General features: G+C 37.5%; 1 protein-coding gene across 1 annotated transcript in view; it reads right to left on the bottom strand.

The window, feature by feature from the left end:
* Positions 1 to 12982: 12982 nt before the first annotated feature.
* LOC102212441 (sialin) overlaps positions 12983 to 13841 on the bottom strand; it is a 12060-nt gene continuing 11201 nt past the window's right edge. The window contains exon 9 of the mRNA XM_005739825.1: positions 12983 to 13150. Within this exon, the coding sequence (XP_005739882.1) occupies positions 12983 to 13150 (168 nt within the window). The remainder of the gene's footprint in view (positions 13151 to 13841) is intronic.

Raw genomic sequence — 13841 nt, 5'->3', positions numbered from 1 at the left:
AGATCCAGGGGTGAATTCAGCATTCAAGGTGATTTAGACACGTAGGCACCTGGCCTGTTCTCCCAGGAAAGTGGCTTTAGCTGCGTCTTTGGCAGGCAAACACACCACCCAGCTGCATTCACTTTCATGGTCGCCGGTCACCACTTGGCACATCAAGATCTCACGACCTTTGCACCCATATTTTAGATAACAGATCTTTCTGTGGTAATACTGCGCTCATTTGAAAAATCCACTGGGCTTCTGATCATCTGCATCATATTATATCACTCTATATTTCCTCCAATAATGACCTCAGTTGTAAACATAAAGCTGAGCAAAGTCCTTCTGAAAGCAAGTCCCACCTCGGTCCTCATTTCACTTTTTGGCTTTTCAGTAGTTATTTTATAAAATGACCAGACATTTAAAAAAAACTGTAGAGATCGTGAATACCAGCAAAACTGTTTAAACAAATTACACTAGTTTCAAGCAGTGTTCAGTTATTTGATGCACATTAAAAAGACATTTAGCATTATTGTTCTTTTATTTGCTTATTAGTTCGAGGGATTTGAGAGCAGCGGCACCTGATTAATAGGTTTGATATTCACTATATTCAACATAAATGTTGTAGTAAACACAAAGTGTTTACAGTTTTGCAGCTATACAGCCATAAAGTACTGAGCATGAAAACTAATTCTCAAAGCATCCTAGTTAGGGCATTAGTAAATGATCCAAATTATTCATTGAACCAATTCCTTCCAAAGCAGAAATTTTAGTCTCACTGTGGTGCTAAAGGGAAAAACTGGGATCACCAATATCAGCGGGATCTATTTTTGGGATAACATGAATCAACCTGTTCTCATCACAATGCAATGTATGCTTCCTGTTTGCCCCCGTTACATATCGTTATCCTTTAGCATTAGGGCTCGAGGCTGTGTCAGCCAGTCACAGATAGCAGTTTCATTTTTACAAGGCACCAACAACAACTTGGTTAGCTTTAGGCAATATTGAGGTTTTGCAGTCATGTAATCACTCACCATGTGAGTGATTGCTGAAGGTTGCTGGCAGTTGCAGGGAAATTGATTACTAAAGCCCTAGTCACACAGGCATAGAGGGAGTCAGAGACCCTCTGGTCACCAGGAAAAACATGTATTCCCTGACCAGTTGCCAAAAACCTCCTTGTGATTGCAGTGATTGGCACTAACAGATTGTCGTAGTCAGCTGTAGTTTCTACGGAAAGTACCATCTCGTCTGTAAACACTTGCTAGCTAATCTCTGAGTGAGAGTGAAACCGTGAAACACAAACTGAAAACAGAGATTGCTCATCTTCAAGGTAAAAAGTTCACCTTTTGTGTTGGTTGCAGCGCTGAGGCCCAAGTCAGCATCCTACAGACAAACAAGCAACTACTGCAATTTGCTTGTGACCAAAGCAATCACATGGAGGTTTTTGGTGCTAGCAACCAGTCGGTTACTAGTATTGGGTTATGTACTGGTGTTCACATCATCCAAATATGCTAGCAGCTCTCAAGCAGTGTGTGCATGACATCACACAGGGAGCTTGACGACAACTATACTTTAGCATTGACGCCCCAGGGATGAGAGTGGGCTCTGTTGAAATGTGCCACATTTTATTCTGTTAGGCTACATCCACACTAGACTGGATACATTTGAAAATACGTTTTCGTCTGAAAACGCTCTGCGTCCACACTATCATTTTCAGTCGTTTCCACAGAGTTGTGCGTCCACATTGAAACGGACGAAAACGCTTACGTTCCAGTACTGGGCATGCGTGAAACGCAAGACGATTCGGTCTGCCTCATTTCTGTCTGCAGTTTATTTACTTTCCAGCTCTTTGCACCGAGTTTTTTAAATGGACTAACAATGAGGTGGAGTTGTTGTTGCGAGTAACACAAAAGTACAAAGTTGGAAAAGCGAGTGAGAATTAAAGAATTTGAAGAAAATCTAACTGGAGCATGTACAAACTGATATTAATCTTTAATAGGGCTGTCAAAATTGAGAGCAAACAAAACAACTGCTGTTTATTGCCCTCCGCTATCTTAGTTTCATTGGTCACTTGACTGCATCACATGACTAAAATGCGTCATCGTTTTAGAAAGTCTCCGTTTTCGCTGTCCACAACGCGACGCGAAAGCACCGTTTTCAAATGTTTTTGAGAGCGTTTTCAAAACGCTTCGTTTTCCTTCAGCAAAAGCGCCGTCTCAGTGTGGATGGGAGAAAACGATGTGTTTTCAAATGAAAACGTATTAGTGTGGATGTAGCCTTAGGAGCACATATATGGTGTGAGTAATGGTAGCTGATGAGCCCATCTGATGTTTATAGTGTTCAAATCTAAGTTCCTAACACTTGCTACCAAGTGAGATTAAACTCGCAGTAGTTACAGTTTTGCAGCCAAGTCAAACAGTATATACTCAAAACCATAAATTTTAGCTTCACTGTGGCGCTAAATCAAAAGTGAGGGGATCAGCTGTCTCACTGGACTCATTTTCTGGGTACCATGGATATTTGTGCCACATTAATTAGAAGTCCAACTTACTAGCAGTGCGTGGGTGCTCTTCTTCCAGCTCATAAAGATTTAGTCTGTTAATGATAGGACGAGTGAAGAGAGTGAAGTACAACGGCTGTGCTCTTATTTCAGGGACCAGCTAGAACAGGGCGGCAGAGAGGAAGAAGTATGACTCTTTCTGTGTGTGTGTTTGTGTGAGTGAAAGGGAGAATGTGATTCAACAGGCCGACCGACCGGCAGTCAGTCCCTGGCAGCACGTCAGTGATGACTCATCAGGTATGAGCGGTGGTCATGACAACGGCAGATCTGAACATTTCACTACTGACGTGGGAAAACATGTTTGTTAGTGAGGAGGATAGATAGACACATACCAGAATTGCAATCAATATACATTTTAACTACTTATAACCATGTAGTCAAGCATTTAATTTCAAATATAATTTTCCATAGTGCCATTGTACATGTACAATGACAATAAATGGCTATTCTAAACTATAATACATTTTATTTATAAACCCTCTATTGATTAAGCTCCCAATATGACGAAGTGGGTTATTTAAGACTACCTAGCTATAATATTTTACACAGGAAATGGCTCTGCTTGTGTACATCATATCAATACTATTTTTATTTATAAGACATAATATAAACAAATATAACAAATTTCCCACGTGTGGGACTAATAAAGGTTATCTTATCTTAAGGTTATCTTATAAAATGTTCTGATGAATTATAAGTTTCAGTAATTTTTAATCCAAAGTATCTGTGTTTTCATTGTCACCTCAAGCATTAAATACAAACCTCAAGTATCTACTCAACACCTGTTAGCCACAGGTCACTGCAAAACATCACAAATTGATTAGAAGTGGGATGTTACAATAAAATAAAACCTGATAATGTTACGCCATACAACCTACAGTATTAGTGTCTCATTTCAAAAAAAGTAGAAGAAGTAGGTCAACAAATGTGATGTTAAATATTTTTACAAATAAACGGCACTAATTGATTTACAGCTGGGGCCGTCTATGACTTTAGGCAGTCACCTGAGGGTTAAAGAGCCAGAATTGACAGATATATGCTCAGCTGCTTTTGTTATCACAGACTCAGCGACTTAACTAAATGTGTGGCCAATTGTGCTGACGTCTGTAGTCACCACCCCCCGCCACCCCCAAACGTCTGAATTTGAGTGGAAAAACCCTGACTGCAATTAGATATGCATGCTTTTCTCTCCTTCTCTTGTGTTATATCCAAATTCAAATGCCTCAAGTAACAAAATCCTCAACATAGGTTTGAAAAGGCTCTGGTGTTCCAAAATTATTTGGACACTCAAATATTACATCTACACAGATTGATTTTCATAACTTCGGACATTTAACTGCTGATATGACTCTAGGATTTTTTTTAATTATTCAAAGAAATCAGTTTGATTTAATATTGGGATACGTCTCAATCAATGTTTTATTAAACGCATTTTTATTTGAATAATTTACCTCCCACAGTAAACACAATGTCATTTGAAAAACATCCTGTTCTTATCTCACTTGAAATCACATTTTAAAAATTCATTTTAATGTGAATTATGTTTGTTTATTTCACATTTACCCTCCAATAACTGGTAATATTTACAAAGGAAGTATTCACTTTCAAAGCGCTTGTGTATCTGGTGTAAGTGTTTACCATTATTGGGATGTTTTAGTTGCAGTCAAAGAAGAGACAAAGGCCACTTATGGTAAAGTTGTGGTGGACAAAAGGATCACCATGAGACTGGCTCCCATATTGAACTAAAAGTAACTTTGGAAGTTTTAGATTTACCGGATTTATGGCTGCTTTTCATCAAAGATGGACCCTTTCAAAACACTAAAAACGTATTAAAAAGCAGTTAAAGGCATTAACATATCTGGTAAAGTCCAGTCTGGGTTTAGAAAAATAACAATATGGGATCAGCTTTATTTATTTGGAGAGAAATGAATGACAATTTTATGAGTGCAGACTTGGGTAACATTATTGTAAAAATAAATAAATAAAAAGGTCATTTTGTCAGCACATTATCTGTTTTTTTAAATGAAGGTTTTGTAAATGGTAGCTAGTATTTTAAATAAAGTATTAAAACTGAAAGTAGCCTCTGTTCTTCTTATCTACATTCTTAGGTCCAATTAGACTGATAGTTTTCTTAAACCAGTAGCTTGTATATGGTGAGTAAATGACACTTCACAATAAAAAAAATCTAAACTTTGCATTTATGCAGGTTAGACCATTAAACATTTGACTAAAATAGTTAATTGTAATAGTTTAAAATAAATGTCTATAATTTTGCTGACCTATTCTACTTTTCGGAGCCACTTTATAGTAGAGTCAGAGTGTTATATATTTTTATTTTATAGGAGTATATTGTATTTTACTTTGACGTTTGTTTTCTGAACTCAATTTTACTGTTCTCCTTTATTTATTTATTTTCCTTTATCATTGTATTTTATACAGATTCTACTTCATAAAGGTGTTATAGCTGATGTTAAATGTCATAAATTAAGTTTTTATTTAACTTAATTTATGACATTTAACTTTTTTTTTAATATGTCACCATTAGCCAAAGCTTTATAGAGTTAAATTTTTTCTTCCTCTGGATTGTTGTAGAAGATGCTGGATACATAAATAAATATACTTGAACTGAATTGTGAAAATAACTATTCTCACTAACAAGAGTTTCACAGTGAAGTCAGTTTCTGGTATCGCTCACAGTCTGTCTCTGTTCATCTGGGGCGTCACGATATGAGAGAAGAGAGATGGCTGTATATGTTTGTTCAGCAAGATGGCAGCTACATGTTTAAGCTTTGTGATGTATTAATAGTCTTATGGTGGTAGTTTCAGGAGTATCTTTGGGCAGTAATTCAGTATTTAGATTATATTTGCTGACTTATGCATTTATTATAAGAAAGAAACACATCTGGCATGGTGTCAGTATTCAAAAACCAACTATTTGCAAAATAGATCTTAAGAAAAAAGTGGATGAAACCTTAAAAAACCTTACATAGATCGAGCATCACCCCACCAGAAAGAGCAATGAATGTTATTGAAAAAATATCATTTCAACACAATTGGCACCCTTGTATTAATCTAATGTCGTACTGTGCGTTGTAGCCTCCAGAACAAACATGCCCACATACTCTTGGGTATAGAGTGTAGCAAAGATCTCACACAGAAAAGATGCTGATGATGATTTAAAAGTGGGCGGCAGCAGCATCCACTCAGTGCTGGTACATCAGAGTTTTCTTTGTGAGCCAGTTTTTAAGAAACATAACTGGTGTGTCTGAGTGGGTGCAGGGTAAAAAAAAAAATCACTGCTAACATTCAGAAAATCCCACGTCATTGGCATTCATGTGCATACAGGCAGAGTTTAAGGTAACTCAATCTGAACTGCAATGTCAGCACAGACAGTGTATGCAAATACACCCTGAATGAGCTGCAGGAATGGGGACAGTTAATGCAAATAAAGCACATTTGCAACACATTGCTGGGCCCACATTTGCTTTTGGCTGCTACCCTCCACACACTCATGTTCACGCTTTCAGAGTATTCCCTTTAGGTTTCCTGGCTCTCATCTGCATTTCTTTCACACTCCAAGTGTTAAGAAGAAGACTGCATGCATTTAACAGTCTGCAGGGTAAAATAACGTCTGGCCTTTGCTACTTTGTTTCATTGCAGCCTCAATTCATCTTATTGAAATGCCTCTTTGATATCTCCTGACCCATATGCCACTCTTTGATTTGTAACCCAGTTAAAATATTGTATTAGAAAATACAAATAAACATTATTTCTCTCACTAATAAAATGTGTTTTCCTGATTGCAAATGTAGTATTTTGAATATGTTCAATAAAGCATTGAACACTAATAAAATGTGTGATTTTTATCAATTAATATTAGTATGATCTCATTAGTTCATCTTCATTTAGGTTCAGGTATAAAGGTGAAATGATTCCCGAAATCATTAAATATAACTAGTGTTTCCCAAATAATCAGCATGAAACAATTTCAGTCAGTTAGTTGCAGCAATGCGTCACATCTATATGCATTTCTGACTTCAGGGCTGTGTGAGTAAGCAAACTGAAATGTTTAATGTGAATCTGGATTTTAAAAGAAGGAATAGTTAACACAAAAATACAGACTGATTATATATGAACAGGATAGATGTCATCTCCTGCAGGCGTGTCTTTGTGCTTTATTAATCTACACCAAAGGGGTGAATACCTGCTAACTACATTATACCCAAAAATATCAATTAGGTCACATTAGCTGCAAAATGCTAACTGCTAAGCTAAATTACACCAAGAATAAATACAGGGAGTGCAGAATTATTAGGCAAGTTGTATTTTTGAGGAATAATTTTATTATTGAACAACAACCATGTTCTCAATGAACCCAAAAAACTCATTAATATCAAAGCTGAATGTTTCTGGAAGTAGTTTTTAGTTTTAGCTATTTTAGGGGGATATCTGTGTGTGCAGGTGACTATTACTGTGTCTGGTTTTATTACTATGTGCATATTAGTATTGTACAGCACTTTGGTCTACCAGGTGTGTTTTTAAAGTGCTATATAAATAAATAAATGATGATGATGATGATTACTGTGCATAATTATTAGGCAACTTAACAAAAAACAAATATATACCCATTTCAAATATACATTTCTGACATTCAAAAACAAATCAGCGACCAATATAGCCACCTTTCTTTGCAAGGACACTCAAAAGCCTGCCATCCATGGATTCTGTCAGTGTTTTGATCTGTTCACCATCAACATTGCGTGCAGCAGCAACCACAGCCTCCCAGACACTGTTCAGAGAGGTGTACTGTTTTCCCTCCTTGTAAATCTCACATTTGATGATGGACCACAGGTTCTCAATGGGGTTCAGATCAGGTGAACAAGGTGGCCATGTCATTAGTTTTTCTTCTTTTATACCCTTTCTTGCCAGCCACGCTGTGGAGTACTTGGACGTGTGTGATGGAGCATTGTCCTGCATGACAATCATGTTTTTCTTGAAGGATGCAGACTTCTTCCTGTACCACTGCTTGAAGAAGGTGTCTTCCAGAAACTGGCAGTAGGACTGGGAGTTGAGCTTGACTCCATCCTCAACCCGAAAAGGCCCCACAAGCTCATCTTTGATGATACCAGCCCAAACCAGTACTCCACCTCCACCTTGCTGGCGTCTGAGTCGGACTGGAGCTCTCTGCCCTTTACCAATCCAGCCACGGGCCCATCCATCTAGCCCATCAAGACTCACTCTCATTTCATCAGTCCATAAAACCTTAGAAAAACCAGTCTTGAGATATTTCTTGGCCCAGTCTTGACGTTTCAGCTTGTGTGTCTTGTTCAGTGGTGGTCGTCTTTCAGCCTTTCATACCTTGGCCATGTCTCTGAGTATTGCACACCTTGTGCTTTTGGGCACTCCAGTGATGTTGCAGCTCTGAAATATGGCCAAACTGGTGGCAAGTGGCATCTTGGCAGCTGCACGCTTGACTTTTCTCAGTTCATGGGCAGTTATTTTGCGCCTTGGTTTTTCCACACGCTTCTTGCGACCCTGTTGACTATTTTGAATGAAACGCTTGATTGTTCGATGATCACGCTTCAGAAGCTTTGCAATTTTGAGACTGCTGCATCCCTCTGCAAGATATCTCACTATTTTTGACTTTTCTGAGCCTGTCAAGTCCTTCTTTTGACCCATTTTGCCAAAGGAAAGGACGTTGCCTAATAATTCTGCACTCCCTGTACATGCAGGTGGATTGGTTTGTTCGATAGTTGTGAAAGAGCGATAAGATGAATACCGACACACACACAAAATAAAACGTTTTAATGAGCCAGTGTAAGCCCAGACAGACGACCTTTTACTAAAAATTGTGTTAGCTTGCAAGCTAGCGCCAGATATTCTTTTGTTCGTAAATCAAGGTCAGTACAACAAACACGATTACACGTAAAAAGCAGTAACCATCCTGTATTAAATACCGAGAAAGAGAAACGTTTTTCTAGAATCAATAACCGTTAAATAGCAAAGGACGGCAAGAGGACGTGTGTACACGAATATGACTCCCGTTACACCAACGACACACCGACTCCACCATTAACATCCGGGTCATTCCCGGTCTGTCTGATGCAAGTTCCAACGGAGCGCTGAAACCAGCGGCACACCCTCTGAAACACACACACGGAGCTCCAACAGCAGCCCGAGGATACAGAGATAGCATAAAAAAGTGTTTTATTACTGATGAACCAGTAATGTAGAAAACCCTATCTCAGTATCAATAAAATGTCTCAGTAATAAAATACGTCAAAGCCTTCTTAGGTTGTGTAGTTTAAACCAAATTCGCAAAAACTACAAAACCAAGCACATTTCCAGTGTTGTTAGTTTTAACATTTATTTCAGTCAACTAAACGTTTTTTTTTTTTTCAAAATTGGTTTTAATTGGTTTGTTTTTGTTAAGAAAATACTTCTTAACTTGTTTCTTTTCTTTTCTGATAAATGCTAACACCAAAACTCAACTTACTGCATAACATGCAAGGCTGTGATATATCAACCCAACAAAATATATTTTGTTATGTAAATATATAGAGAGCGAAAGCAAAAAGGAAAAAACTGCCACAAACCTTAAATGTATTTTCTTGTGCCATCTAGTGGGTGTAAAGACGAACTGGGTGCAGCAAAGCTGACTGTGCAGAGGGCATTTACTGCTGTAAAATCATGTGAATATATAAATGTCTCTTTATATATAAAAAAAAAACAAAATAAAAAAGTGACTGTAATCTATTTTGTTTGGGGATTTGTACACAGGTCTCTTTCAAAAAAGAGATTCAGATCTCACTGAAAACATATGTTTACATAATAATACCTGTAGATGTAGCTTTAGAAACAGTTATTACTGATTTTAATTTTTTAAATAGTTTTTATTTTTTTAATTTCAAAAAGATTGTTTCTTTACTTTAAGTTTCTTCATCATATAGCCTCTGTCATATTGTAACTTTTAACTGTAAAATAATGCAACACTTAACAATAGATGACCCAAAGCCTCTTAGATGTAGGTGCATTCATATAAAGTAGTTAACAAAAGCGAATAAAACTGAAGATGTCGCATGTATATTTTTATTTAATGAATTGATACCACGTTATTGAAGTTAAAATCTATTTTAATCAAAACAATGATTATTTAAACCCACCCCTACTGTGCAGCATACAGCACCCTGTATGCTGATATGTTCAGAGACAGCAGCTAACAAGGGCATGGAGGGCCCCAGACATCCAGAGACCCCCGGAGAATGAGGGCCCAAGGATGACCACCGCACCTCGTGGATTCTTGATACGATTCCTTGTGAGGGTGACGTCAATCAGGTTGCCTCCCATTCAGTATAAAACCTCTCAATCCGGCCCCAGTCTTCCTCCTTTTTTTTTTTACCTTGCTTAAAGGGAACCACCGGTGAGTTCATCTCTCATTCTTCAAGTGGAGAGGGACCCGTCTGGCCTTATCTTCTTCTTTCTTTGATTTTTAGGTTCACTGTGGTAAACATGGTAAAAAAATTTGCCACCATACTTTCTCTGTATGTATTATTGTAGGGTCTACCTTACAATATAAAGCGCCTTGAGGTGACTGTTGTTGTGATTTGGTGCTTTATAAACAAAATTGAATTGAATGTAGAACCCCTGCCTCCTCATTGTGCTGCCTGTTTTATTGTTGTTATGAACATTGTTTGACCCCACACATCAATGATCCAAGATCAAAGATGTTTGAAAGCAGTATGGTGAATGAGGTCTTATTGGCCTTGAGCTTCAAATGGAATAAAGAAATTGTGTTAATGTGTTTGAATGAAGCTGTAATTGAAAGTGTAACAGAATTGAATGACGTATCCACTTTATATTCTTTTCGTAACAATCAAACCAGACACGATAAATTTTGACCCCAGAGGACAACAGGTGTGATTATCAAATGATTCAAAAACAGCATCCTCACTAAATTTTGATATATACTACTCTGTGATAATTTAAATAGTCAAAATAATTCAATGTTTCATTTAATTTTCACTCAAAAACATGATATATACGTTTATGGAAATTAGGCCCCAAATTCCAAAATGAAGAGAAAATTTTGTTGTAATGCACTGGACCGAAGTAAGACTAAAGTTGTAACACAGAACTGATTGACAATTTATACCATATGTTTTACATAACAGTCAAATCAGAGGACAGAAGGAGTATGGGAGGACATTACGAGGGTTACATGCCACTCACTTTAATTTTCAGGTAATCCAAGTAAAAACAAAATTATTTTCAAAATAAAAGCACACATTTTCATGACATCACACATTTTTAAAGCACAGAGGAGGTGAATAAATCATCACATCATTACAATCACAGTGCTCTTTGAAAAACTGCATGATGGTATTTCCTAGATCATATAGAAAAAATAATCACTGTAGTTTATAAAAGGAAGCTTCTTACTGTTGAAGCAAACCCATATGATTACAAACACTGCAAATGCTAGCACCCGAAGGTGCTTTAAGTCTTAAAAACAAGTGAAGAAACTCCAATCTAAAATGTAAGGTTTCACGTGTCTTTGGCACTCTTATCAGAATAAAACATCCTGAGTATTCGTGTCATTGAAAAGTGCTTCTGTTGGTCCTAATAAACAGTCTGTAGAAGTGGTCAGAAAACTGCAAACAAAGCAGTCAAAGACGAAGCTGTGCGACAAACTAATAAGAGGATCACTTCATGAAAAATCAGTCAGTGTCTCCCACCTGAGCCCCTCAAAATCAGCTGATTTTTATGTCCAATAACTTTCATATCTTTAATGAAACCATGCAAAATTTTATTATTATACTGTGAGTATTTTTTGAGTTACAGGCTCCCAAAGTACACAGGGTGGGTTAAGATTTGGATAATTTTGAGATGGCGAGGAAGCCGCACTGAAGGCAGCTTCACAGCAGCTCGATGTTCCTGTCTGAAGCCGTCTCATCCCAAAGGAAACTGACAGAAACTGAACAGGAAAGGTGAAATAACCAGGATGAGAGTTTGAGGCTGTGGTTCCCTGCTTGAAAACGGAGGATCTTTAACTCTGAGTGGGAGGAGAGAGGAGTCCCCAGGCGAGGTAGGATTTTATCCATGAGTGATGGGACGGTGGAGGGTTAGGTGGGCTGACAGATTGGTGAGATGGACTTTGAACATGACTGTTGTGGTGAAGAGAGAGCTGAGCTGGAGGCAAAGCTTTCAGTTTTACCTTTAAAAACATTCTTCAGGACCCAAACTTGCGCATGTCAAAACAACTACAAAGAGCAAGACGTTGTTTCTCTCTTTTAACACAGAAGAAATCTGAGCTAGAAGATGATGCTGGTATCAAAATGTGGGGAAAAATTAGAACTTTCATGAAATATAATTTGTTTAGATCAGCCTCCCGTAAAACGTGGTCATATGGTGCTTGAAAGTATACCCAAAATGCAGATATCTCCATTGAATTATAAGAAAACAGGTCAAACATCCAGTGATCATTCTTGTTCCTCTACATCAAAGATATTAAATTGTTGTTTCCTATTGAGCTATGATATAACCCATGACACCGATCCTGAAAAATGTGGATATATCCTGTATGTAGGTTAAAAAGGCTAAAAAATGCTGGGGAAAAAAATTAAGTGACTTAAAAAGTAGCCCAAAATTTTAACACATCCCTGTGTACTCTGATGGCCTGTAACCCAGAAAATATTCACAGCATGAAGATTCAAAGCTTCATTAAATTTATAAAAGTTATTTTACTTTAAAGAAAAATCACCCGATGGTGGTTTTTTCCCCCCAGATATGTATATTTTATGTGGAGTGACCCTCCTGTTGTGCAAAATATGCATTTTGTTCCAAACTGTACCTTGTTCAAGGTAAAATTAAAAGAAAAACCAAAATAACTTTAAAAAAAGTGATATGTTTTGGTCTCACCTGAAGTATCAAACAGGTGCAAAGAAACAAAATCACCCGGAAAATTTTAAACAAAACTCACATACAAACGATTAAAACTTTATCAACAAGAGTAAACGTGTTTCCTGATTATTAAAAGGCAGCACGTGTTCGAATATGTCATCTGCACCAAAACTAATCTTTTCTTAAAAGTAGTGATAACATTCTAACCCTTGAAATTTCACCTCCCAGCGAATTTAAAGGGTTAAAAATGTGCCTAACAGGAAATTTTAAATGCTCCATAAGCTGTAATATAGTTGCTGGAATTACCGTAAAAATAAGTCTATCAGCTCACCTCGTAAACAAGAAGAGCATATTGTACCTCTGAAGTCATTATTGGTTCATGAAGTGTGAATACTGCATGAAGTCCCTTAATTTATACCTGAATTTACAGATTAAACCTCCAGACACGTTCCTCTAAAATCAGAAAACTGTGTAAAACTAGCTGACCGTATATGTGTCTTTAAAGCCTGAGTAAAGGCTCTGCTGCTGATGCATATTTCTGCTTTAATGTGAGATGGACCTGTTCCTCTTCCTCTCAGCTTCAGCTCGCTCCTCCTCAGTGAGGGCCCATGGTTGGAGCTTGCCGCTGCCAAGTAACGTGTAAATGACGGCACCGCCCGCGTTGATCCCAGCGGCAACCCAGAAGACTTTTGCCCAGCCGGCCAGAGTGCGCTGCCAACCAGAGGAGAGGACGATGAATGTTAAACACTGTGAATCTGACAGTGAATTATTGCTGCTTTCAACTATTTTATGATGCCTTCTGTGTATTTTCCACCTTGAAGAAATAAAAATATGAAGATATGATTTTATTATCATTCCTATTTCTGTTGTTTTCACACGTACGCTGCAGCCATTAACCTGAGAACTCAAACGTCCAGCAACATCAGCCCGACTTTAACCCTCCTAACATCCACCAGAGCACTAAAGCAGGATTATGGGCTTATCTCGATAACTTCATGATTAAACCTGGGTTTTTAGTCACACAGAGGTACATGATTTTTATGCTGTAGACCTGGAGCAGGTTATGTTTGAGACAAAAAGATCAACCAGTCCTTAGAAAACAGCTCTGTGTATTGGTTTTAAAGTTTATAACAATTTTATTTTTTTATATTATATATGATAGATAAAAAGGGCAACTATTTGTAAATTTGGACTTTATATTAATTTGTAAGAAGTCTATGCTTTTGTATTTACTCACTGCTCTCAGAACGTTTACACCACCAGGTGTTAACAGTCTGAGAAAGAGCTGTGATACTGCTCGATATGTTACCTCACAGAGTCTGCATTTTTGCCAGCTTTCCCTGAACTTTATTAATACAGTATTGCACAGAGATTCATATTGTAGTTTTAATACTTTGCTGAT

Source organism: Pundamilia nyererei, unplaced genomic scaffold (assembly GCF_000239375.1).
Source record: "Pundamilia nyererei isolate P.nyererei 1_Seehausen unplaced genomic scaffold, PunNye1.0 scaffold00093, whole genome shotgun sequence".
Lineage (NCBI taxonomy): Eukaryota > Metazoa > Chordata > Actinopteri > Cichliformes > Cichlidae > Pundamilia > Pundamilia nyererei.
Note: the sequence above shows the minus strand (reverse complement) of the source record. Positions and strands in the feature narration are given on the sequence as shown.